The sequence below is a fragment of the Anas acuta genome, chromosome Z (assembly GCF_963932015.1).
Source record: "Anas acuta chromosome Z, bAnaAcu1.1, whole genome shotgun sequence".
Classification (NCBI taxonomy): Eukaryota; Metazoa; Chordata; class Aves; order Anseriformes; family Anatidae; genus Anas; species Anas acuta.
Window position 1 is genome coordinate 40,077,885 of NC_089017.1, and position 27,995 is coordinate 40,105,879.

General features: G+C 38.0%; 1 protein-coding gene and 1 long non-coding RNA gene across 2 annotated transcripts; one reads left to right on the plus strand and one right to left on the minus strand.

Moving 5' to 3' along the window:
• On the plus strand, window positions 1-21,651 carry LOC137848530 (uncharacterized). Its single transcript, XR_011091409.1, has 3 exons — window positions 1-133; window positions 19,614-19,853; window positions 20,888-21,651. It is a non-coding gene; the product is annotated as an uncharacterized lncRNA (long non-coding RNA).
• On the minus strand, window positions 18,669-27,967 carry LOC137848529 (protein FAM240B-like). The gene is made up of 3 exons (XM_068667682.1): window positions 27,880-27,967; window positions 20,844-20,986; window positions 18,669-19,546 (listed from the first exon to the last, which is right to left on the minus strand). Exons 2-3 carry the CDS (start codon window positions 20,981-20,983, stop codon window positions 19,468-19,470), a joined length of 219 nt encoding a protein of 72 aa, XP_068523783.1. The 5' UTR covers window positions 20,984-20,986; window positions 27,880-27,967; the 3' UTR covers window positions 18,669-19,467.
• Window positions 27,968-27,995: the final 28 nt, after the last annotated feature.

A 27,995-nucleotide genomic window follows, 5' to 3' on the forward strand; every position in this document is an offset into this window, starting at 1 on the left:
AACCTTTCTATTCTCACCTCCCATTTCCCTACTTGACCTCTCTTCATTAACCTAGCGATTTACCATGGCATTGGGTGGTGGATTTATCACAGAACCTGCTATGAAGTGGTCTCTGGGGGCAACAGAACTAAAGGTAAATTGCATTTCTTACCTAAAGGAAAGATTCTTTTTTTTTCTTTTCTTTTTTCTTTTTTTTTTTTTTTTCTTTTTCCATTCTCTTTTTTTCTTTTTCTCTTATCTTAAAGCATAACGTCATTGTCATGACTAAGGTCTGGCTAACGACATAAACAGAGAGCTATGGGCGAACATAGTATAATCCCTAGAATCAGGAATTACTCTGATGGGTAATATTCTTAACTTGATTCAAATATTTAATATGTTTAATATTTAAAATGTTTTCTATATGGTTCGTCATTTTATATATTTACTTATTTATTTTAATGTTACATGCAATATTTTCAAGACTGATTCATTTTATCTCTACAACATTAAGGTGCCAACATTGTCCTGAAAGTTGAGAATATGGATTTTGAATGTAGTCTGCTGTGACTTAGTCTAAGATAAAAATACATTATATGCAAGAGTTTGCTTTGCTTTAACAAAGAAAATATCATTAGGCTCTTAAAAATCTGCATGGAAACAGTCAAAATGAAACCTGTTACACCTCTGGACATTAGCATGCCTCACAGAACTTTTCATAGTAATTTTGCAGTAATGTCAAATCTTAGCCTTTTAAAAATAGCTGGTTAACCCCACTACACAATTATTTTCAACTGTTAGGCTTGAGCCTTTCAGCTTCATTTGGTTTGCATTCTGTTTATTGATACTGAATTCACTGCTGGGCTTCACTTTTCCAGATTTCTCTGAACTCACAAAGATCAGTGACTAAATGAAGACATTTTTCACATGATTGTGTACCAGGAGTACCAGGAGTTTAAATTAACATTAGACTGACATAAGAGGAAAAAGACCCACGTGTTTTAAACACAAAAAACTCTCCAGTTTTAGTTGCTGGACTCTGAAAATTCTATCAAAGATGGATCCATTTTAATAATCCTATCTACTTGTTTGATTTTGCCCTTGGAGTTCAATCAGAAATGATTACCTATTTAAGAGGCATAAGAAGTGAGGAGTAGCTTTGCCCTATTGCACTAATCTTCCAGAGCAATTCATTCTTCCTCTAATGATTTACTCCCTCAAGACTGATTCTACCTATTTCCACCATACCTTCCACATAACACCTGTACAAACAACTTTGAAACAATTACCATCCTCAGCATACTTGGACATTTTAAGAAGTATAAGACTTGCAAATTGAAGTGGTAGTCATTTCCACCAACTTTGATTTAGGTTAATCATAGTAAATAATAATTAGTAATTGATATCTGAATGCCTTGCTATTGAAAGTTCCGCAATGATTACAGCACATCCAAGGATTTAAATGAGCAGTTACACTTATTTCAAGGCAAATGAGCAGGATTTGTGGTTGGAATAACCTTGCCTTAAACATGGGTTAAACTTTTTCATGCCTTGAATAATCCCACTGGAAGTGATTCAGTGCAGTTTATCACTTTTATCTCATGTGAATTACGGTTTCAAGTCTCAAGATGAAAATTTTGGAGGCCCATGCTAGGTTCAGTTTTAAAGCCTAACATTTCTTTTTTGGTTGTTTACAACAGTCTACAACATATTATTCCTATCTTTTAAGTTAGATTTAATGGAAAATTAGGATGAAATGTAGTTGTTATAGTGAGCCTTGAGGAGTCTAGAATATCTATGGAAATACTAAGAGTGAAATGAACATGGTAAATTACTTACTGGTTACCTCTTGGATGTTCAAACTCCTTGCAACATTGTTTGATTCAAAGCCTGGTAATTTTCTCTATGATTCTGATATTTATTTATTTATTTATTTATTTATTTATTTATTTATTTATTTATTTTTGCTAAGGTTTAGTAGTGGAGAGTTTATTTTGGTTAAACATTTTCTCTGAAATATCTTGATATAAAATCAGCTTATTGAAGATGGCTTTGAAATGCCAATAATTGTTTCAGTAGTAAGGTTTTATTTTTAAATAAAGAAGAAGTATTACAAAGCCTCAGAGATAAACTTGTCTTTTGATGCTTGCTCGTTAAACAAACAAACAAAAATATGATCTTTGGATTGCTGTTTTATTTCTGTAAAGCAAAATTGAAAGCTTGTGCTTTTAGGTAGATGCAATGAAATATAGCAGCTTTTAAAAACCTACTGACCGTCGGTGTGAGAGTTCGTGTGTGTGCACGCATGTGTGCTTGCAGGGAGGTGATGGTGAATGATGTTGAATAAGCAAGGCATTTGACTTGAAGACTGCTTGAGTTTGCCACTGTTGGGTGTTATCACCAAGCTGACATTTGCCTGGCTGTGTAAAACTGGTGTGGCTTTCAGAAGCATTAGTTAAATCTCAGAATTATTAGGACACAATAATAAATTCTTTCACTCCTTTTTTTTTTTTTTTTCCTGTTCTACAATATACAATTTCCTTAAATTCCCTATTCTAGATTTCCTTACAGACTTACAGACTTCCTTATTTCATTTCTTAAAGGAGATTTGCAGCTTCTCTCCTATTTTCTCTCCTATTGGTGTGAATTTATGCCAAGGTTATGATCAAACTCAACTACTCCTACAGCACAGGAGCGATTGAAACCTTTTAGCAGCATTCTAACTGTAACTTAGCACGCTAAAGCCAGTTACCTACTCAAAAATATTGTTAGACTGGTAAATTACACTTCTTCTGAAGGCATTATTCAAAAAATATTAATGTTACCTCACCTCCATGTTGTTTCATATCTCTGTGGTTCAGCTCCCCATTTGTAAGACACAGATGAAATATTCACATACATTGAAAGAGCATGATGAGAGCTTAATCATTCATATACATTATGAATATTATGTAAAGATGTTCATAAACGTATTGCTGAGAAAGTAGTAATATAATATAAATGGTTTCAGGATAATAGGTCTGCCTATCTAATGGTTAAAACCATTTTCAGAACAGTTACTAAGGTTATGGCTTTCGTCTCTTTGATATACACATTACAGTAGGACAATGCAGCTGTCTGAATCTTGTAAAGATGATGTATAATTCTTCTCTCATGGAAATGTTACCTTTGGTCAGTGTTGTGAAATAACAACTTCATATTCTACATTTGTCTAGAGAAAATTTACAGTCTCACCTGCACATTTTTGGATCATAGTGGCACCATTATGTAGGCATTTCTGCATGTGCATTTTGAAGTAAATAAAGTCTTCGAGGATACTTGGAATAGTTACAGGGTTAAAAAGTAGGAGAAGCAGGAATTTTAAGAGGCAGGAGTTGTCTAAATGTAGTTGTTCTGTTCAAATAAAGTTCATGGTCAAGGTAATAAAGCAAACAAAAAAAAAAAACAAACACTTCTTTTTCAGGTTAAAATTGACAAGCAAAATTGTATACAAATAATTTATGCTCATACTTAAATTAGTTCTTTTATATTGTTAGAAAATCTTTTGGGGGAATTTGAAACATATTCTCCCTTCAGTGGAGTTAATTAGGGAGACCTTGCTGTCTTCATATTTTGGTTTCTCGCTGTTTTTCAAGTTTTACTAATTTTACAAATGTCTGTCAGCACTGCTAAGACTTAGTTATTCTTTGAACTAATGAGATTTTTTCCATAATGAGAGCAAAAAAGTCATCCAATAAAAAGAACTGGCATATTCAATATGTAAAATACATCACTTTCTAAAACCAAGCATGGGTGGTAATATGTTTTCTCACTGAGGTATACCTGCTTTTAAATGCTGACAAATCTCATGTGTTTCATAAAGATTATCATAGTAGATGTGTTTGGATCTTTTATTGACACTGTCCAGTCAGACAAATATAGGTTGAAACTTACTAATTGGTGTTTAGAAAAATCCTTTTGCGACTCAAGTTCAAAATGAGAATATAATGCCCTGTTTTTCAAGAGTTGTCTATTTCAAGGAGAGGTCATGCATGGTACTGACACAAATAAAACGAGAGTTAATTTCCTGCTAATGAGTTAAAGATGTCAAAAGGGCAATAGCTTTAGGGCTCAATTATGTCTCTACAGAAGTAGATGAGTGTCTCTGCAGAAGAAAAGAGCACATCAGTTTAGTTTTTTTACCTACCTAGTCATGTTTTATCACCGAAATGTCAATGAGTTCCTCCTTTTAAAGTCCTTTGGGCTTACATGTATTGTTTCTAAAATTGTTTCTTTTCATTTGGTGTTGGAAATATAGCTATCGACCTTTTTTAAAAATTATTTTTAACTGACTATTTCTGTGATTTGCATTACAGTTTCACACGCACACACTCTCACACACACCATTTGTACTAGTAATGTGGATGTGCATTGAGCTATGAAACATGGTGTCAAGATTCAGATATGGTGTGAACTTCACCATGTAATTACACCAATTGTCTTCGTGACAAAGATTTTCACATGAAGTTTATTTGCTGAATGATGCTGTTGAATGACTCACATGAAGTCTAGATACTAGATACTGTCCCCTGTTGTGCAGCTCCACACCCAGAGTGACACAAAAACAGACACCCCACCTTCTCACCACTTCTAGTACCCATGCACATAGCCTTTGTCACACTAAGCAGTGTCTTTTCTTACAAACTAACAGCAGCCCAAGAGAAGGCAGAAAGGTATCCACATATATAAGTCTCTTCCTTCTCTACTTGTATGTGTGGGGATGACTAGGGAGAAAGTTTAAAAACATCTGTCTAGGGCTGAAGGACAGGAGATTTTGGACACCCATAAAAAACTCCTATGAAATGAATGAAAACTGAATGAAAAGAGTGTGGAAAAGAACTCACAGTCAGGATAAAAATGCTACAGAGGGAACTAAACTTCTAAACTTCCTCTCAGTGATGAACATGGTATGTCCACTGAAGGCTTGAAGGTTTTTTTTTTGCTTGATATAACAACTTTACTATGACAACACTTACATCCTGCACCCACAGTTTCTACTCCTGCCCACCCTATCACCCGCAATCCATACATTGTTCTCCTCCCCATATATGCTCAAAAATGGGTATTACAAGGTCTAACAAAAATATATACATATCTTGGTATTATGCTTAAAGAACAAGCAGGCATAGAAATAAATTATAATTTAAATAAATAAACAACAACCTTGATCTCAAATGTTGCTAATGCACAGAATCTTCACAGCAGCTGTGATCACACACACGCAGAAACCTTTCTCCAGTCAATATTCTTGCAGAGATATTCAACCGGGAAATATAATTAAGGAACTCTGCATTTATGTTGAAATACTGGCATCATAAAGAAGAACAGAAGTTATAGGTAGTGGTCTATATTTCCACAGCTTTGGAAGTAATTTTTTTTTCTTTGGGTTTGGTCGTATAGCTAGTATTCCTTTTGCTCTTTTCTATGTTGATAGAAGCACAATCCCCTTCTCTACCATTCTTTTCTGTCTTCAGGATTTTTCAGTGTTTGGACAAGATACCTGCAGGATTGGCTCTTTCCACCTTGGATTTTTCCAGCATTCCTTCCAAAGACTTTGTATCTCCAGATACTCCCACAGTACTCATGCTTTACTGAAGGAATGCAAGTATACCAAATGAAGAAAACTTCCCTCCAGTCAGCAGCAAAACAACCTTTATATTATCAGAGAAACTTGGAACTCAATCCTTCCCCCCTGCTTCCTCTTTCCCTTTAATTATTGTGTTCTATATCCACCAGGACACAACAAGTGGCTATGCTCTCTGTAGCACAGCTTCAATCATTTGGTAAACTTTGGACCACAGCCAGGAAGTTGTACTTGTCCCTGTGAAGTTTAAGGAGAGATTTCATGATTAGTGTCTGCTGCTCCATCTCCAGCCTAAGCCTGGCATGTGTTTTCTTTTGGCCTCTGTGACTTGAAGTTCTTCTGTGTCTGCAGGTTTTTCAGCTCTACATTACTACCCTTTCCTGTAAATCCTTTCTAGATGACAACACCATGTAGTGACACTTCCCCCAGTCAGATTGGTTCAGATATATATTTTGCCAAAGTAAACATTAAATTTATATCTTCTTTTCCTCCTCTTCTTCCATTAGTTGAGTCAAAGTAGCATCTGCATCCCTCTGATACAGCTGAGTATTCAGCCACCTGCATCTCTGCAAACACACGTGCCATCTGTTTCTTATTAAGGGCTGTCAAAATCACATCATTCAATATTCAGCCTTTGCTTCCAGTGAAGCTGTTCAGAAGTGGCACTGGAAAAATAATGAATGCCAAGAAAGCAATCAGAGAAATATGTTGATTTTACTTCTCACATAATTTTTATAGTTTCTGGTAGATATTTTACAATGTGTGAAGATAAAAATGGCAAGAGACAATTTTGTTATCCTGAACATCTGCCCATAGTAAGAACCAGTTAATACGAATAAAGATAGAATTATGAAGAGGCAAAGGATTAAGAGGCAAATTACATATGGTAATATAACAAGGTGTTTGGATGCTCCTGAACATAACACTTCTGTTCTTTCCCACAAGTGAGGAAGGTAGATTAATGAAATATTGCCATGGAGACATAGCCTTAAGTGATACTGTCTTGGTATCAAACAGACTTGTAAATCATTATACTGTCTCCAGATGATAGACATAGGAAGTGTGAAGGAGGGGGGACCCTTGTTCCCAGCATGACTTGGTTGATGTGACCTTCACCTCAACAAAGTGTTCAGCTAAATTGCCAGTGCATTATTTTCTTCCCAAATATGGACAGTCATAGTTTAAAGATTTGAAGATGTGAATATAACTGGAAAACGTGAATATGCCAGCAATTCCCGATGAAGATTTTCATCCAGAAGAAGTGGTCTCTAATTTGGGAGGGAGCCAGAGTTATCAGCTGCTAAAACTGTACTGGGGAAATTCCTTGGAGTCTAGGAGGGAGATGAGCAAGCAGAGACTCAAAACTTACACAGCTACGATTATTCTTTCCTGTCTTCCTCTTGTACTAATCAGGACCATGTTCACTTTAGCTGGCTTATTCTTCAACATATATTGAGAGCTGTGTGGAGATGTAGCCAGTCCTCTCAGATTTTGACAGTTGTGTATGGTATAACTTAGGCTGCAATATCAGGAAGCTTCTAGTCATTTATTTGCAGTGTGCTTTGCTAATTGTTTCTGAGAGTGAGTTCCGAGTTGAGTCATGTTTAACAGGACAATTAACGGGGATGAGAATTTTATAAGGAGGCAGATTATGTCAGAACAGTCTACGGTGTCACCATCTTTATTACTATACTATCAGAGCAAATAGTACTTTCATTATTTGATTAAAGGTTGGTGTTTAATCATTAATTGAAATCATCTGCTAAAGGTGAACTGGCAGCTTTTGTTAAGAGGGTATAAAATGAAAACAAGGAAAAATACATCTGGAATATGGAATACTACTGTCCCAAATTGTTAATACTAATATTTTTTTATGTCAACCTGGACCTTGAACAGCTTGAGCCCCTGTTTGTTTTTTTTTTGTGGTGTCACCATTAGTAGGATTGCGCTTACATAGAAAGATGTGACCTGAAATGAATGTAAGGCAGGGATCCTTATTTCAAAATGAAGCTGTGAGCCTTCTGGAAGATTCTGGAGGTCCTCTTCATTGCTGGGGCAATCCCAGACGTGAGTACAGACTGGGAGAAGAACTCATTGAGACCAGCCCTGCAGAGAAAGACTTAGGGGTTCTGGTGGATGAAAAGCTCAACATTAGTTGGCAGTGCATGCTTGCAGCCCAGAAGGTCAGCTGCATCCTGGGCCGCATCAAAAAAAGTGGCCAGCAGCTCAAGGGAGGTGATTGCTCCGCTCTACTCTGCCCTTGTGAGGTCCCACTGGGAGTAGTGTGTCCAGGTCTGGAGCACAAGAAGGATGTGGAGCTGTTAGGGTGAGTCCAGAATAGGGCCATGAGATGATCAAGGGGCTGGAGCACTTTCCCTATGAAGAAAGGCTGAGAGAACTGGGGATGTTTAGCCTACAGTAGATAAGACTCTGGGGAGACCTTGTTGTAAGTTTTCAGTACTTGAAGGGGGCTTATAAAAAGATGGAGAGCAACTCTTTGCTTAATCAGATATTGACAGGATGAGGAGGAATGGTTTGAAACTAAAAGAGGGGATATTTAGGTTAGACGTTAGGTGGAAATTTTTCACATAGAGGGTGGTGAGGCACTGGCACAGGTTGCCCAGAGAGGTTTAAGATGCCCTATCCCTGGAGGTGTTAAAAACCAGGTTGGATGAGGCCCTGAGCAACCTGATCTAGTGGGTGGCATCCCTACCTATGGCAGTGGGTTTAGAACTAGATGATTTTTGAGGCCCCTTCCAACCCAGACCATTCTGTGATTTTATGATTCCCCTCAGCTTTCTGGTAAATATATTATACTCATGTAAAGTCTATGTGCTACTTACAGGTTCAGGAAAGCTAGTTGCTTTTCACGTATTGCTTATTTATACACATGCTCAGCATCATATATTTGAATCTGTTTTTCACAAGAGAGTTCAAATAACAAAGCAGTTGAGGATTTTTCACTGAGATGCAGTCAGGAATTTGCTGGGGCTGAGAAGATTCTGGATCTCCTCCTTGCTGTGAATGTGCCCTAATTACGACTCAGAGTAGAGCAGCTAATGAAAAGTAAAAGGGTTATTTTGTGCATTTTTTTTCTCTGTATCCCTTCTGCATAGGAGAGTATTCTGTTTCTGCTATGTTTTCCAGGAAAGCTGGTTTTGGCATGAGTGAGAAATATGTCAACCACACTGGTCCTGTCAGAGGAGTTGTTTGCTGCCTTGTCTGTTTTCACGTTTGAGTGAGGCATGAGTGCAGTTCAGGTTGGGGCTGCTCTGGGCAGTACAGAAGCAGAGTTGTGGGCTTGTGGGGAGTATTTAGGCTAAAATGACAGAGGTTTAGGAAATAGCTCCTCCAGAGTTATGCAGCTGCTCTGTTTTTATCTTGTATGTTGTAGTCTGGTCTTTTTGGTTCACCTTGCTAGATCTCCTGAGCCTTTAGAAGAAACAGAGCAAATTAAATAAGAAACTAAACAGTAGTCCAAAATGACCTTGAACATTCAATGTTCTGAAAGATAAAGTAGCAGCTCCTTAGCTAAATCAATCTTTTGGCTCAGCTATGTGCTGTTTGATTCTTTCTGGAGTATGAAAATAGAGAAACATTACATCATTTTTACACCAGGAGGCAATATTTTGCTCTTGAAAGGCTCTCTGTTCTGGTAAAGCTATGTCTCTTTCAGGTCATTTTGAACTGTAAAGCTGAAAATCTTTATTTGCACTTCCTTGCAAAAATATTGCTCTTCAGATGAAACAAATTATAAAAGAAGAGATCAAGGTCGTTATAATCATACAAGCAATTTGTGGTGTTCATAACTTACGGGTAAAGGTGAATTATTTGGTTGAATATAATAGCCTCTGACCTGAGATGGCCACTTGCTTGAATAACCCTTTCTAATGTGAACATATGTTGGATGATTTAATCCTTTATACAGAAGATAGATGAAATTAAGAACTTCTGTGCAGACAGTTCCATAGATGGTCTTCCCCAAAGTAATCTTGGTTCAATTATAATAACAGATTGTTAAATTCCATGTGGTGTATATATTTGATTTTTAGTTATTTTACCCTGAAATTCTGAAGGGGATATATAGCAAATCAATCGTTTGCCAGGGTGTTTCCCCCACCCGAACACAGGAAAGAAACATCATTTCAGAGACAACTGAAGAACTTGTCCAGGGTAGGTTTGCCATTTGTTTGATTACCACATGGAGTATTGGTTTCTGGAAAAGGATGAGTGAAGCAAGTCGTAACAATGGGATGTGTAATTTATGAATGAGCCAATGCCATACACAATAAAAGGTTATAAGGTCTTAGCCAGTTTGGGCACATTTTGATTGTGTTCGGCAAACAGACAGTATTTTCTGGCTGATAAGGGTCTGGACTAGTGCATATGTCTAGGCACACAACCAAGGTCTAGCACTGGCCAGCTACGTGCCTTAAGACATAATTCCCTGCCTTATTTTCCTCATCAGTGAGAGGATGGGGTAATAGGTCTCATCTTTAAATGCTTTGGGACCTGCTAATAAAAAACAAAATTGTAGGTAAATGTCACTGGTGTTTTGGATTTCATTATTTTTTAACCATTGTTAATTGCCTTTTGTTTTCAGACTGGAGGTAGCATGTTAAATAGCTTGGACATGGGCAGAAAGAAGTCTGTCTGAAACCTGGGCTTAAAATGCTAGGATGGGTGTTATGTTGTATACCTCAGCCCTCCATCAGCCATGCTGCCGGCACCCAGACTCCTCTACCATTACATGAGAGGGTAGAAAATCAGATCAGGGACTTGGAACTGAAAACCATCCAAACAAAGCTGTGTGTATATCTATTTATTTCATCTGGATAAGTTCTCTGGCATGCTTCCCTGTGCAGCCTCCCCAGCAGCTCTCCTGACACAAGGAGGGAAGTGGGGGTGGCTAGAGGTGAGGGCAGAGCTCATGGCTCTGAGAGGTACTAGGAGCAGCTCTAGTATTTGCCTGCTCATCTATTCCTTAAAGTGCAGGCTGAAGATCACCTCGTTGAGGACTCATGTTGAGGAATCTTCACAAAAAGGCTGGTGTCCTGACCCTCTGAGATTTCCACTCAGCTTCCACCTTAAAGACTGGAGTAATGCTCTCCTCAAGAGTTCTGCAATACATGAAAGACCTCAGAGCTGAGAGATGGACATGGGCTCTTTTGTCTCTTAAGGGCCTGGACTCTGCGGCAGGGTTCCTCTTGAGCTCAGCTGCTTCTCTTTGCTCTGTGAACCCACTGGTTTAAAGGGTTTCTGTTTCTACAGACCAGGAGGTCTGTCCCCAAAGGCTCGTATAAGAGAGTCTATATTTTTGGCTTGCTGCTTGTTGTTAATATGACTGCTTTGGGGCTATTGTGTTATATCACAAGGACTGAATAAAGGTGCCAGGGGCTTTTGGTACCATTTCAGTATGCAAATCTACGCATGCGTATCTTTAGTAACCACTGAGTAGCCATTTGCACTGCTCCTTTTGGAGTGGAAGCTGATACTTCATGGGACCATTCACAAAGTCCCACTGCTCTGGCCTTTGGTGCAGATGATTATCAGGTTTAAGGCTCCTCTCTGTGGGTAAAAAAGCTATCTTAGAATTTGGTCTTCACTGTAACATTGCCTACTTATAATCTGCAAACAGTACAAAGATGACGTGTGCAGATTTTTGTTTTTCTTTTTCAATAGAGAACTTGATAATTTCTCATGCCTTCCCCTAAAACATTACCTAAATCATGAAACACTGCTTAGATATTCTGACAATAGCATTTAATTTGGGTAAATCAAGTCAAACAGAGATTTATTTATTTATATATTTTTTTTCCATTTGTTTCTGCTCTAACTTTTCTAATTACAATAATCTTAAATGACACATTAAGTTGCATTCATTCCCTTGGACATTAAATGAACTATTAGGCAGGGTAGGATTAGAGCAACATCAAAGTCCTGATAGATTTTCAGCATTATGCAAAGCCTCTCATTTTCCTTTTGACTTAGAGCACCATGAAGATTATAGGTTGCATTGAGTAATTATACCAGCACTGTTCTCTCCTGCCCATGAATAAGGCTGTGTCAGCATTTCTATTATAATCCCCTAGTTTCAAAGGACTTTATTACTTGTCCATAAAAATTTGTTCTCAGATGGAATTTGGTATTGAACTCTCATCCCAGAATAAAGAGAAGAAAAACTTTAAATGACTTTATGCTTGCTCCCTGTTTTTAGAGATAGTAGGTGAGTTTTAAAGCAGTCAGAGTCGGTGCCTGAAAATTCTCTACTGGTTTTACAATTCAAAACCAGCCCTATTCTCTACAGTAAATGTTGGCAGGTTGCTATTAGGCTGCTTGCGAATTTGTTCCTTTTCCTTCCCAAAGTGGAGAAGGGGCAAAAGGTCACGAATATAAAGCACTCAAATCTCAGCGTAAACTTCACCAGTGACCTCTGACACCAGGGCTATTCCACTCAACCCTCTGGGATGGAAAAATGGTGAGATTATAAAAAGGAATATGTGCAAGGAGTAAGGTGGGAATAAAATCAAACCTCTGGGAAATGTTCAGTGCTTTTAAAGCAGCTGCAGCCAACGTTCTGCACACTGTGCTCACTAATGAAAAAATCATTGCAGAGGAGGATGAAGAGATGAGGGAGTTTTTGCTTTGTGAGGAATGCTCTTGGAGTGCTTGTGTTAGTAATACATATCACAGAAGCAGGATGAGTTGTGAAAGTGTAGGCTAGGTTGAAGATGTTATATTTAATCACAACAGAAAGTAGATTATGTTGGTAGAAGGGTGAACTACGAGATTTAAGTGAGGTATCCCATGATAGTACATTATAAATTGTCCCTCTACAGGGCTAACTCTCCAAAAGGCTACCAACAGCCACAGACCACAGGTTGCCAACAGAGAACTGTCTTGAAAAGGTTAAAAGAGCAGTGAACTAAGTATGTCACAGCTGACTCCTCTGCGGGCTTTCAGACAGAACATGTCTTTTGGGCTCTCTGGTTTGATTTTCCGTCCTTATTACAGGCACTCTGTTATCTTTGGTCTTCAGAGTGCCATGCTCAGAATTAAATTCTCATCCTAAGTGGGATAAATCCAGACCTCGTAATTCAAAACCCATTCAAAAATATACCTATATTTTGACATATTTTGTAATGGATTTGCATGTTCCTCATCAACCCTGACTCTCTTTCCAGTCTGGTTTGTAGTATGAGAAGCAGTTTGGCCCAAATCTTATGAAGTTCAACATGGCCAAATGCAAGGTCTTGCACCTGGGCCGGGCAATCCCAGGCACAAATATAGGCTGGGCAGAGAATGTATGGAGAACAGCCCTGAGGAGAGGAACCTGGGGGTGTATGTTGATGAAAAGCTCAACATGCTTGCAGCCCAGAAAGCCAACCATATCCTGGGCTGCATCAAAAGCATAGTGGCCAACAGGTCATGAGAGGTGATTCTCTCCTTCTTCTCTGCTGTCATGAGACCCCACCTTAGCACTGCACGCAGCTCTGGGGCCTCCAGCACAAGAAGGATGCAGACCTGTTGGTTCAAACCTGAAGGAAGGCCATGCGAATGACTAGAGGGCTGGAGCACCTCTCCTGTGAAGTCAGGCTAAGGGAGTTGGGATTGTTCAGCCTAGAGAAGGTTCCAGGGAGACCTTATAGCAGCCTTCCAGTACCTAAAGGGGACCTACAAGAAAGCTGGAGAAGAACTCTTTATCAGAGAGTGTAGTGATAAGACAAGGGGTAATAGCTTTAAACTATTTTTAGTTTAAACTATTTAAACTAAGGGTAGATTCAGTTTAGATATAAGGAAGAAATTCTTTACTCAGAGGGTGGTAAGGCACTGGCACAGGTTGCCCAGAGAAGTTGTGGATGCCCCATTCCTGGAGGTGTTCAAGGCCTTGCTGGATGGGGCTTTGAGCAATCTGATCTAGTAGGTGGCATCCCTGTTGATGGCAAGGGGGTTGGAACAGAATGATCCTTAAGGTTCCTTCCAACCGAAATCTAAATTCTATGATTCTATGAAACTGAGTCTTATTTATGCAAGAAAAGTATGGCTGCAGGTTTTAGCATGGGGATGTCTTTTCTGAATAAAGGCCCTTAAAATATCACGTCATAGGGTCTAAATAGGTCTCAAATATAACTGTTGGCTGGAGGACTGGTTTTCTGTGAACATGGGTCCCATTATCCAATGTGTTGATCAGTTGGACATTGACTTCATACCTGACCCCAGGTAGTGTAGATCTTCCCTGACCTCTGACTCTGGCCCATCCTTCCACTCCTCCTCCACTCTTTCTGTCCAGTTTACAAGCTAATCTCTGTGTGACAGGGGTTATTTCTTATGTTGTTTTTGTATCTTGGGGTCCAAATCCTCAGTGTGTAGACTTTTCTAGAGCACAGAATAACTTGTTTGTACTTACTGCTACGGTAAATGCAGAATATGATAGGTCGACTTGGTATTGTATAGTGGGTTTATTTCAGTGCTGTCAACTTCAAACACCTCAGAATTGGCCAATAGGTCAATCTCCTGTTCAGCAAATGTCACCAAAAGCCCAAACAGACATGTAGATGCCTGCATGAAGATCAAGTGGATGTACAACAGGGAACATATGATGCTGGGTCATGCTGAACACAGTTTTCTGGATGTTTCTGCAGTGAGATGCTGGACAGGCTTTGCTGCAGATTCTGCTGTGACAGGGCCAGGCACTTCACCCAGCCATAGCTGAACCACTTACTTGATTTGTCTCTACCATCTCAACAAAAAGACATCCTGTCTTTTGCCTGACTTCCACTATTTGTTCAAATTCAACAACTGGCCATAGTGTCTGAGTTATGCTTAATTGCTCCTTAATTAGAGAGCTTCAGGGAGGACCTCCTTGATTAGTAAAAGACATTGTCAGGAGGGACTACTGAGGAAAGAACTGTTTTTAAGCTATCTTGATTTGGGCTAAGAGGTCTGTTAAGTTACCGTCAGAATCATTCTTCACAGCTGTCACACCTTATCCATACACTAGAAAGGCCATTAATACAGCTAAAAAGGGGTATCTGTCACTCTTGTGCTAAAATGCAGTGTACTTCCCATAAATAGTTTGTAAAAAGACTTGGGTCCAGATCATTTAGTGCTTGTATCAGAGGATGATAAAACTTTACTATGTTTGATTTTTGTCAGTGTTAAAAGATTTATCAAACAGTTAGGTACCTTGCATTTACAATGAGAAAGTGACAGGCATTTTTTTTCTACTCAGTGTCAGGATGAAGCAAAGGAAGAGTAAAATAATGAAAACTAAGACAATAGGTAAGTATCTATCACATTTTAATTACAAATCACTCAAAAGCAGAGTGAAAATATGGATAGAAGAAAATCAAGAGAAATGAAGTGTATCTTCAAGGAGCTGTTTTATAAATATTTGAAAAATAGTGAAAAGTAGTCTGAAGAGCATCTAAGCATCCACTGTAACCATAAAGATTTTTTTTAGTAATCCCAGATGATTTTATCAGTTTTTAGCTTTTCTAATTATTGTCTGTTTTTTTTTTTTGGTTTCTTTTTTTTTTTTTTTTTAGTTCTTTTCTAGAGTTATGGTCAGGTTTCTCTACTCCTTATTTCTGAGTCTTACAGAAACTGCAGTATACTTTACTTTTTTTTTTTTTTCTTATTATTCTTTCTTTCTTTCTTTCTTTCTTTCTTTCTTTCTTTCTTTCTTTCTTTCAACTTCTTTTAATTTCTTTTATAACCCTCAAGGTAAGTTAAAGATTTACAGGTTTGTGTTTTCAAATTGCTGGAGCCACTTACATCATAGAATCTGCTCTAGCTTCTGATTAAGTGTGTTTCTTGACATTTAGACTTGAATTTTAATGTTATTGCACTTCATTTTTGCTTATTGATTCTAGATTACATTTATTTCAGTGGGTATGTTTACTTTTATATATATATATTAATTTTTATTGATAGTAATTAAAAAATTACCCCTGCAAAAGTGATGGAGGTTGTATATAATTGTATTACTAACACTTAGATAAATAAAGATTACATGGCTCTATCTCCTGAATCTAACACTGTGAAGCCTGAACCTGAAATAATTCATTTAGACACTAAAGGTGGAATTGTAAAGCTCAGGAGAAAAGTGGCTTAATTCTGGAAATATGTTCTTAGAACTCCTCCTGGCCTTGGGCTGCAAAAGATGTAGTCTGGACAAAATAAATTCCATTTTATCACTTAAAAAGATGATTCTGGAGTCTCATTTCTTGATAGTACATATTCCAAAGAATATGTGACATAATCATATAAAATGTACAATGGAGGACTGGAGGTAAGTGGGGCAGACTATAGTCTATAAAGTAATCACAGACGTAATCACAGAATTGTAGGGGTTGGAATGGACCTCAAAAGATTATCAGGTCCAAACCGCCTGTCAAAGCAGGTCCCTTAGAGCAGGCTGCCCAGGTAGGCATCCAGATAGACTTTTAATATCTCCAGAAAAGGAGACTCCACATTTTCCCTGAGCAGCCTGTTCCAGTGCTCTGTCACCCTCACTGTGAAGTTCTTTCTCATCTTGGTGTGGAACTTCCTGTGCTCCATCTTGTGGCCATTACTCCTTGTCCCGTCCCCACAAACCATTGAAAAGAGGTTGGCCAACTCCCTCTGTCTTCCACGCCTCAGGTATTTACACACATTGATGAGATCCCCTCTCAGTCTTCTTTTTTCCAGGCTGAACAGACCCAGGTCTCTCAGCCTTTCTTCATAGGGAAGATGCTCCAGGCCCTGTAACATCTTTGTGGCGCTCCACTGGACTCTTTCCAGGAGATCACTGTCTTTTTTGTACCGGGGAACCCAGAACTGGACACAGTACTCCAGGTGAGGCCTGACCAGGGCAGAGTAGAGGGGGAGGATCACCTCCCTTGACCTCCTGGCCACACTCCTTTTAATGCAGGCCAGGATCCCATTGGTCCTCGTGGCCATGAGGGCACACTGCTGGCTCATAGTCCAGGTCTTGCTGAATGGTAGCACAGCCTTCTGGCATGTCAGCCACTCCTCCCAGCTTTGTGTCATTGGTGTACTTGCTGAGGGCAGACACTATTCCCTCATCAAGATCATCGATGAAGATGTTGAACAAGACTGGACCCAGCACCAACCCCTGGGGAACACCACTAGACACAGGTCTCCAGTTGGACTCTGCGCCACCAATCACCACCCTCTGAGCTCGGCCAGTCAGCCAGTTCTCAACCCACTCCTCTATCCCACACTTTCTCAGTTTTGCTAGCAGGATGTCATGGGAGACAGTATCAAAAGCCTTGTTAAAGTCAAGGTAGATGATATCCACTGCTCTCCCTCCATCTACCCATCTGGTGATGCCATCATAGAAGGCAATAAGGTTGGTTGAGCACAACTTCGCTTTGGTGAATCTGTGCTGACTACTCCTCATAACATTCTTCCCTTCCAATTGCTTGGCGATAGTATCCAGAACAAGCTGTTCTAACACCTTTCCAGGGTGACTGACTGTTCTGTAGTTTCCCAAGTCCTCCTTCTTCCCTTCTTGAAGACCAGAGTGACATTGGCTATCCTTCAGTCTTCAGGCACCTCTCCTGTTCTCCAGGACCTTTCAAAGATGATAGAGAGCAGTTCGGCTATCATTTCTGCCAACTCCCTTAGCACATGTGGATGCATCCCATCAGGACCCATGGATTTGTGTGCATTGAGCCCACTCAGACGCTCCCGAACCACTCCCTCATCAAACAGGGGGGAGCCCTCCATTTCCCAGACCCATTCTCCTCCCTCCAGGGTTGAGGAGTTCAGGAGTTCTGGGGAAGAGTGGTGGGGGGGGAAGGGCAGGAATCCTTGAAGCAAAGAGTGAAGCAAAGAAAGCATTCAGTATTTCTGCCTTTTCAGTGTCTCCTGTTACCAGGACACCCCACTAATCTCTTCCTGGCAATTCTTCTTCTTGTTTCCCATAGATTTTCTTAATTTTGACTAACTTTATGAGAAAGGGGGAAGAAGGATCTAAACTGTGTGAGATGTGAAAAACTTATTTCAGACTCCTTCATTTTTAAGATACACAAACTGTGATTTCTTCTGTTTTGCACATTGTGCTTTCACTTACACAATTAGTAAGGGGACAGAAAATGTTGCTTTCACCTCAGTTCCAGCCTAGTTCCCGTCAAAGTGGTTTAAAACAATTCTGCGGTGCATTGAAGTTCAGTAAGCATAGAGCACAGACAGAAGATGGGAGAAATGTGATGTGTGAAGTGGCATTTTAAAGAAATTTAAGTTTTACTAACACCTATCATTAACCTGTGTATCTACATGGGGATTGTTCACCCCTCTACAGTTATACTGTAAATATACTGTTATCCTCTGGATTGGATAATAATGTATATTTTCAGTTGTTTTAAAAATTGATTTAAGAAAAGGTCCAGCTAAGAATATGAGTTTAGCAGCTTTTTCAGCTGCCAGACAAACTCTGCTCTTGTTTGGTGACATACCTGTTGATGTCTTGATTTCTGAGCACATGTTTCAAGGTCATTTTTTTCATGCTTTAATGGATTTCTCAGGCTTCCCAAACATTATTTACATTGTTAAATTCCCATAATAGATCTGAATTGACCTTGGGACACACAGAACTAAATTTAAAAGGTGATGTATAAAGATGGAACAAATAGCATTTGAATTTTTTGTTTTGCTTTTTAAAGAACATATGTTCTAAATAATTTAAAACCACAAACCTTTCCTCTGTTCTCTTCTTGTCCCGTGGCAATTCAAATCTTTACTGTAAAACAATGTAAATTACCAGAGAACTAGTGAAATGCTCATATAAAAGGGACTGAAAAATTAAGCAATTGAGGAAAGAGATTTTTAGAGTATTCAGAACTATCTATTTTTCTATAGAACATCTCATGCATTCTGTTAGCAACAAAGCAGTCACTGTAAAAAGGAAGCAGTTTTATTATAACAGCCTATTGATATGCTTTGATACTGTTTCAGGAGATGTTACATCTTCAGAAAGCATTAGAAACAGTTCTGACTAATGGCAAATCTGGAAAATGAAACTTGCTGTGTTTCTGAATGTAGTGGTTGTGAACGAATATTTACTGGGTCTCACCATGTTACAGCAAAAAGTGTGCTTGTCACTCATGATGACAGGCAGCTTTGAAGGTACACCAGCTTGCTCTGTGTAAGAGATACCAGACCAGTTCTAGACAAGTTGGTTTGGGTACCAGAACTATCCCTCAAACTCCAAGTCATTTTGACTTTGGTGGCATAACATCTCAAGTTAGATAATGTGGGTTAACAAATAAAGCAACTCTTGTTGGTATGTCACAAAGTCTATTTCTCAGAATATGTATTAATGACTTTACAGATATTTAATACAGAAGCAAGAATCTGTTACACCTAACAAATAGAACACTACTTGTGATTTTGGATGTGATAGTATTTTTATGTATGTCCCCACTTCCTTAGTCTGAGAAGGGCTCTGCTGTATTTAAAACAAAAACAAAACCAGAAACACTCAACTAGTCATTAAAAAGAGAACCATTTCATTAAATTACCATCAGTTTAGAGAGAAAACTAAAATGTCCAGGAAATGCTTTTGCTGAACGTTATGTAGCTGAACTGTATTTTTCCCAAGCATCCCCAGCTCAGTGAACCATGATTCATTAGTCTTGAAGACTTCAGAGTACTTCAATCTCTGTTTATCAAATAATGGGATGGACACATAATATTAAAAGCAGCAATACACATTTTACACATGAAGCTTCTAATGGACAGCTAATTATTTATAGCTCATGTAAGCCACAAAGTAAAATTGACTTGAGCTTTTGAATCACACCATCATGCTCTCCTGCAAAACTATTTTCTTTTTTACATGCAATGAATGTGGATCTTCAGCTAGATGGGTCTTCAGGTTCAGTTCTCAACATCTTTATCCGCTTTTCCAGCCTCTCCATCCATTCATTTCTGAGCCTAAAGACAAAAACACCGGTCAGATTGTCCATTTTTTTAATTTTAATTTTTTATTTTTTTTCTTCAGGGAACAGATTTGTACTCATCATCTCTCCCACTGATGCTGTCATACAGATCTTTTCACTGTTTGCCGTCAAAACTGTTCTGCACACGTAGAGAATTTTGCTGGATGGAAGTTCAGGACTAGTTCTTAAATCTGATCACCTGATCATTGTGGTTCATCTTCATCTCCCGTGGCATCCCCTCTCAAGTGCCTCTGTGCCGAAGTGACTTGTCACCTCCACTGGAGATTGCCTGCTGCCACCTGGTGGGTAGCATCACCCAACATTTCCCCAGTTCCCCTCCTCGGAAACACGTTAGCAAAAAGCTGTATAGAGACCTCTGAACTATTTGGCTTAGAAATACCGCACATGTTGAAAGTGGTGATAGCTGGAAGTTTGTTTTATTTTCTGGTAGTATCTAGATACTACAGAAAGCTGCCTTAAAAAGAAAAGACAAAAATTTCACATCAGAGAAACTGAGATGTTGAAATTAGGACTTAAAAGTGGGTAAAGCTTGTTAGAGACTGACTGCAGTGTTCTTTCATCCAGGGCTATTAATACAAGCCCTTTGTTGCCCTTATTTTGCTAAACATTAACTCAAAGAGAGATATGAGGGGAATTTTGAATAAATGATTTCTTTTTGAATGATCCCAAGTCAGAATATCTATCCTTGCACGTGACTTAAACTCTGGGAGACTTCATGTGGAGTAAAACTGTACTATTGATGCTGCAGCAGACTGGTCTTTCTTGATTTGTCTGATTTAGGAAATTATGACTAATTGAAGTAAGCGTAACTATGGATGACAGTTGTCTTGGTCAGATAGAATACTTGGACCATATTACGGACTTATCTTGTGCAAATTAAACCATGTGAATTAATTGAACCTATATTCTTGGCAAAGCCACAGAGAAAGAAAGTGAACCAGGTACACATATCCACTAGCCCTGCTCTGAAAAAAAATTGATGTTTAAGGTAAGACAATACTGCTAGAAGTTTTCCTAATAACTTCAGAAAGTTCCACACTTTGGTCCCATTTAGTGAAGAAGAGTAAATTATTCTCTTATCCTCTGAAGCCCTAGCTAAAACTAATTGCCATTATCATGTCAGTTTGGGAAGCTTTATTATTTTCGCAAAATCTAAGGAAAATAAACATTACTTTCAGCTTTCATTAAATTACATTAACACAGGTCCACGTTTCTTTTAAAAAGAATTACAATGGAAACTCAAATTGTTTTTCCAAATGCAAACTACTTACTTTGTCAGAGCGCTTCTTTGCTGACGTTCTTTTTCAATTTGCAGATACCGAGTTTGTTGTTCAATAGTCTTTTCCCAGAAGTTTCTCAGGTCACTGGTTTCACATCCCCTCACTTCGTGACGTACGTATTGACTGTTCATTTTCTGTGAAAGAGAAATGTGAAACACTTTTATTACAAGTTCTTGGTCCCATGTATGTTTACATGGTTGAAGCACAGTACTGATGTTTTGCACTCTCACAGAGTTACAATCACATTGTTTTTTATGTAGGACAAAGATAAGAGTGGACAATTTAAACTTCCCATTCCTAGCTCTGACACTTGTGGATATGCTGTTTACAGTGATTTGAATTCTTTTATGTTAACCTCAGGTATTTCTCATCTCTGTCTGTGATCTTTAAATTTAAAATGTGGAACAGTTCTATTATTTTCTCTAGCTTAAAGATTAAGATATATTTTATAGTACTCAAAAATGAAAAGAAATAAAAATTGTCAAATCTAGTGGGATTTTTCTCACAGCTTTTTTTGTCCATAACATGATGAAATAACCTTTGTAGATTAAACTTAAAACAATGAAGAAAAAGAACTCTGGTGATTTACTGTTAATGATTTTATTTTTTACTGTAATTTTCTGGGGGAAAGAAGAAAATTTACATGTAAAAATACATATGTACATATTGTTAAAAGATGGTTATTTGCAAAATCCACTGTGTTTATTAAATACTGTGCCGTCTTATGTAACTTTCAAAACAGAGCAATTTTATTCTGTGTGTTTACATACCTGTGTCCATTCTGTTCTTCCTCCTTCATTTAATGTCATCTTAAAAATAAATTTGGAATTAAATGTTATCCTATGAAAGGAATTTCTGTCTCAGGATGAGTTCGTATTAGGCTAACAGTCAAGCTCTTTTATGTCACATTCCAGGCAGAAAAAACATATCATTACTTTCAAAATTTTGGTAAATATGTAATGAAAATATAGCTTCCAAATAGCGGTGTGGTTTTATATGGCACTAAAATATTTGCCAGGATGCTTTTTTTTTTTTTTTTTTTTTTTTTTTTTTTTTTTTTAACCAAGGGGCTCTCTTGTATTTAGGTATTTAGGGCTCTCTCATGCATTGTTTGAATTCATGGCAATTATTTGCAATTTATTTTAATCAGAGCCATAGAGAGCTTGTAAACAAGCCCCTCAAGGCTACCTTGGAAAAGCTTGAAGGAGCTGCTGCCATTTCCCTGCCAGCCATGGTAAGAAAACCAAATTGGGAACCAGTAATATTTACATAATTACATTTGGATATTTTACTGTTTTATGACAAACTGTAAGACACATTATAAAGAAACTGTGAGTGGAGAACAAAAGTAGCCTTTTGAAGAGGTTGATTTCTTTCTGAGGTTTTACAATGACTTCACTGTGGTTCCTATAAACCACCCATACATTAACACGTGTTCTCTGAATGATAGAACCTGTGCATCTGAGCCTGCGTTTTGCATAAATAAATAAAATTAATTTACTGAGCATTTTTTCCAGGTTTTGAGCAACTTATTGCTGGATGTATGTGTTAGCATCAGTCCTTAATGTGAATTGCAAGTACAACTGAACATTTTCAGCTGTGTTAAGGGACAACCAATTCTGGGTCAAAAGCTCTTTTAATATGAGGACATGTGCTCATAAAATATACGTATTCTATAAATCTGCATATATATATCATACAAACCCAGTTTCCCAGATAGCAGTTACTACCCTCTGTAAGTCTGTACCTAGGGGTAGTCTAGACAGTTATGAAGAAGCAATAGTGACAGCCATCCAAGTGAGACTAATGGACTTTTTACCACAGGACTTAATCTTTGAGAATAACAATATTTCTGAAGAACACCAGGCAAAAATCCCAGATCCTCAGGCTCCAAAATAAACACTGACAGGAAATAACCACCCCTTGTTACTTTAATCAGAAGTGGTCCTAAAATATAATATATTCATGTTTCTGAATGTAAATTCCTGTTTACTGTGGATGTTGTTTTTGTTGTTGTTGGTGGTGTTTTGTTTTGTTTTGTTTTGTTTTGTTTTGTTTTTTTTTTTCTTCTCCATGTATATGCATTAATAGCTCTTCTGAATGAGTCAAAGTTCTGAACCACCATCACCATGTATAACTGAGCCCACTTTCAGTATACATGCAACCTTTACCAGTTTCAGATGTTCTGCCTTCTGGTTTGATTGCTTATATTCTTGATGCTGGCTTGAATATGTTTTTATATACAAGTCTTTCTGTCACCCCTTTCCTCACAAAAAAATAATAAAAAATCCCAAAGCAAAAGTTTTAAACCCTCTAAAAGAGAGCTGTTCTTCAGCGTTATTCAGCAATAACAGTACAATACAATACATTGGTATGTTTTTCTGTTTATCATCAGTGAAATTGTTTTTGCTCGCTCAGACACACTAAGACCATTGTCCAAGCCTATACGTCTTTAGGAAAACTTTATTTTGCATTAACAAATGGATACCTTAAATTGTTGAATTTTTCTCATACTCAGACCTTGATCTTCCTCTTTATTTTCTTTCCTCCTGACAGCGGACAACACCTGAATACTTATCAACTGAACCTAGAATTTCTGCATCATCATATTACTGATCCTTTCACATCTCAACATTAAATCCTTGATAAACACCAGTATATCAATGCATCACAACTCTTATTGCTCAGCTGTTGAATCATCCTACCCTAAACAACCTTTTACTTCAAACCTGCTATTTAAGGCCATTCATTCAGTGATTGCAAGAACTCCTCAACAACTCTGCTAAAATAACCCCCTTGGTTTCCTTTACCTTTATACATCATGCACATAGACATTAGAGTTCAACTCTGTCCAGCCTTTCATTTCAATGTTGTTGTCATAAGCCTTCAGGATTGTGGGGAAATCACTGATATCAAACCTAGTCTATCCGTATTTCACTTCTCTCAGGATACACTTTCTGTGCTAACATTTTCCGCCAGTGATGACAACTCTCTATTTTCTTCTCCTACTCCATTTTTTATTTCCGGAGGAAAGTACCAGGACTTAAGCCTGTATTGTGGCTTCACACCAGCAATTATCAACTGGGTACAGTTTATTTTCATGGCTTGGATCTTTTTCAAAGCGGAAAACGAAAGGGACCTTGTTTAGCAGAGAAAGACATCATGGAATCAGCCTCCAAAACATCCTGAACAATCTCTATGTATACTATAACAAGTTGGCAGAAATATACTGTTAAATCATATAGGCAGTTCCAATAGCCCTTTTATAGGTCTTTCAGTTAGGCCTGACTTAAACTAGTGTGCAACAGCTAGGACTAAACTAAGCTTTATTCAAGTCTCTAGTGACAATCCTTCCATATGACAATAATGAGAGTCTCTTCTCCGTAATCATCTTTGACAGAACACTAGTTGTTAGCTAGCTGAACAAATGTAGTTGTTCTCAGACGAAAGGAATAGCTAGATAAATTCTAGGAAGGCTTTATCTTATACAAGATGGACGTGATTGTTTATTTTTAGGTTTAATCATTTTGGAACAGGTTGATAATATTTAGACTCAATTTGTTAAAGGAAATCTTACAAAGGTAGGGAAACAGTGACACTGGCACTGTTATCTGGAACTGAAAAAATGTGTTGGTAGAACAAAAGAAGGGAATGTAAGATCAATTCAGTGTGACATCTTGACTCTTTTGTAAGTAAAAGAAATCAATAGATTGAAGCTGGAACTTACTGGTTCTATGAGAAGCCATTACACCAAGAAAAACATGTTGTTTCTTGAAGAGAATTGGAAGTTGCTTATCTAGAAAATGGTATGTAAAGAAAAGAGTGTTTTGTTGTTGTTGTTGTTGTTTTCTTCCTTTTCCCTGTAATAGACCATAAATTGTTATTTGAAATATATGTTTGGTTTATTTGTTTGTTTGCTTGTTTTTGTTGATTTTTTTTTTAAATTTACAAAACATCTGCATGACTCAGGAAAGCTGTTCTTATCCTTGTCTTGTATATGGCATAACACAATTACTCAGAGTTTTGAAGGCGCTATGCATCTTTGTAGAAATAATCCTATATTTTATCCATCTACATTTTCATGGACCTTGCTCAGTGACAGTGTTCTTTTTATACAAGCATTGGTGACAGTGTTTATTATAGACACACATTGGATTAATCAAAAGCTGCATGAGTACAGGAGAGTAGAATCTATGTATGCTAATGCTGATGTTTGACTTTAAAACAATAAGAAATTGGCTTTGAGCTTAGAAAATGGGACTTGAAATTGCAGACATGATTTCGTTCTTTTTCCTTGGATCTTTGGTATATCATTTATCTCCTGCTACTGCAGCTGGCAGCAATTCACATCTCAAAGGACGAACAGAGGTTTGCTTTCAGATAGAGCCTGACTGAGGAAGCACACCAGTTTCAAATTTAACTTAGATCTTGAGAGCCTGAAGGACTCTTTAGGGACAGAAGAAAGTAGATCAATCCCCTGTACCCCTCTGTTTGTGTGTCAGGTCGCATAATGCAGCCTGCCTCATGAGTGTTGTGCAGGAATGAGGCGGTATGTTGGGAGGGCAGAGGCTGCCTGCCTGCACAGGCCAGGATGTGGCACCTCAAAAACAAAAACAATAACAAAAACAAAAAAAGGCAACAGTCTAGCAAGGCTCGCTAGATAGGGTCAACATTGAACCTGGCGTATTTCTGGTGTACACAAGGCCCTGAAACCAGCCTAGTCTCTTTTGAAAATGCTGTAGTGTGTTACATCAGAAAAAAATGTATGGCTTGTATGTGTGCAACCCTATGCTCTTTCCATTTGTACTTCAGCCTTATACTTTATCAATCTATGCTTTTCTTTCTAAACAGTGAAGTATGGAGTTTGCAATGAAATAAGTGAACTCTAGACAAACGATTTATGCTACCATTGGTCTTTCCTAGTTTTGCAGACCTTGAAACACTCTGTTGTCAGGATGTGCTCAGTCAGGAGGTCTTTTTCTGTCTAAAAGGTCCACTCAAATTAATTGGACTTTTGCATGTGATGGGAGTTTTTCCTGTATGAAAATGGCAACCACATTGACACATCTGAGTAATACTAATAAGAGTTATCTGAATGCATGAGTTACAACACATACACATCTAGCAAATCAGTTAATTAGTTCTGGAATATGCAAATCAAAATGTTTGCAGGTAGCAACCATGCAGTAGTCTCACTTCAGCCATTCTTGTTTCTCTTGTTTCTGATTACTAGAGTGTTTTTTTTTGTTTGTCTGTTTGTTTTGTTTTGTTTTTGTTTGTTTGTTTGTTTTTGTTGTGGGCCTGTTTTTCAGCTTTGGAGAACAACTTTCTTGAAATGTATTGAGGTATAACAAAATTTGGACCTTTTCTCAGATAAAACTTTTACAAAAATGAAACATGAAAAAGACATGATTCTTGGTGTCTGTATTCTGTCTTCATATTATACTGCTAAAGAGACAATATCAATGCCTTTGAACACAACACACTAAGTATTTTCTTCTGTCCTCTTCATCTGTTGGGCTCCAGTTCTCTTCACTTGTGTTCAGTCTTTCCTGGATATCAGATACATTAATGATTGAACTATTGAACTGGAGGGAACTGATTGTCTGCCTTGGTTTTCTGCACCTGAGGGCTCAGCAGTCCTCCATCTGTGCGTTAAAATTCTTAAAGCCTTTTGAGCAAAACACTTGAGGAATCAAAAGTTTTATTTCTCTCCAGGTCACCCATTCATCTGTTACTATCCTTGTTCTGTTCTTGTGCCTATTTATTTATTTATCTACTTGCTCTCCTGCGTTCTATTCCTCTTGCTGACTTTGGCCCACAGCTAAGAACTTAAATGAGAGAGACCTTTACCTTTCTATTCTCTGCCTTCATGTCTGTTGATCTTCCTCCTCCTGCCCCCTTCACCTTTTATGCTAATCCTCTGGTTTTCACATCCCAGCCTAATTTGGCTGCCTCAAACATCCTTTTCTGAACATTTTTTCCAGCTCATTTTTTCAGCTCTGTTGTACTCTCTGGATCTCTTTTTCTCCTTGTTGCTGGAGCTGCATTTCTCTGTGACTGCCCTTACTGATCTCACCAACCTTCCCCATGAGCATCTTTTCAGCACCCCTCTGCTCCCCAGCTTCTCCTGTGTCTAGTTCTCCATGACGGCTGCCTGTGTTCCCACAGGTTCTGTCACCAGGACACAGACAAGACAGTGATGACAGTTACACAGAGTCAAGCGTTGAGTGAATAGATTTCATAAGCATCATACAATACAGAACATCCAAATGCCTTTCATGAGCTTTCTATAGATTTGTCCAGCTCTTATTGGATTTTAATTTTCAACATTTAAAACTTATTTAAAGAAGCTGTAGTTTCTTCACATGATCTAACATCTTTTCTAACCATTAAGATTTTCCCCTCTGACAGATACATTTGAAACCTGATCCTATAAGTTGCTGAATTAATAAGATCAAGTATAAAACATAAATTAATATTTATTAGTAGCAGACCAAGGATCTTGAATGTGTTTTGTTTCATTGTTTGATTTCTGAGTACAGGAGGGCTTGATGATCTAGGATCAAAGAAGTGGATAAATCTTGCCTGGGGCTCATGTTATTCATTAGATCATTCAGTTCTGACAAAACATGCAAGAGAAACAGGTCCTGATTCATGTGAAAGTGTCTGCTGTTAAATTAAAAAGCCTCTCAGTAGCCGATCACTGTTAAAAACCTTTGCAAGAGGAGTACATATGTAACCTTAGCTATCATTCAAGCCCATCAGATGACAATGTACAGCTACATCTCCTGGTGTTTCATCCAGGGTTGTGGTATGGAAATTGCCTGTAAATATTTTTTCTGTATCAATGCTACTCAGCTTTCTTAGAATGCTGTTAAACTGGGCACTCTTCCCTGACATTTTCCTCACACTCTCTTCTTTCCTAGAATATACTTTTGTGAGAATTAAAGTTAGGGAACAACTGCATTTCTGGTTTACATTATTGTGAAAAAATTGTTATTAAATAAAAAATATACTTACTTACCTCTGGAGTTGCACTCTCCCTGCAAATAAATCCTCTTTGTGACACAAACAAATGAGGAATATTACCACTGCAGCCCTGGCTTCTCCAGTGTCACAGGGCAGTAATGAAATGCATCC

Coding starts and splice junctions, on each gene's coding strand:
- LOC137848529 (XM_068667682.1), bottom strand. CDS start 20,983: ATGAACAGTCAATACGTACGTCACGAAGTGAGGGGATGTGAAACCAGT. Junction 19,547..20,843: donor CAAAGAAGCGCTCTGACAAA/GTAAGTAGTTTG, acceptor TTTTGTCTTTAG/GCTCAGAAATGAATGGATGG.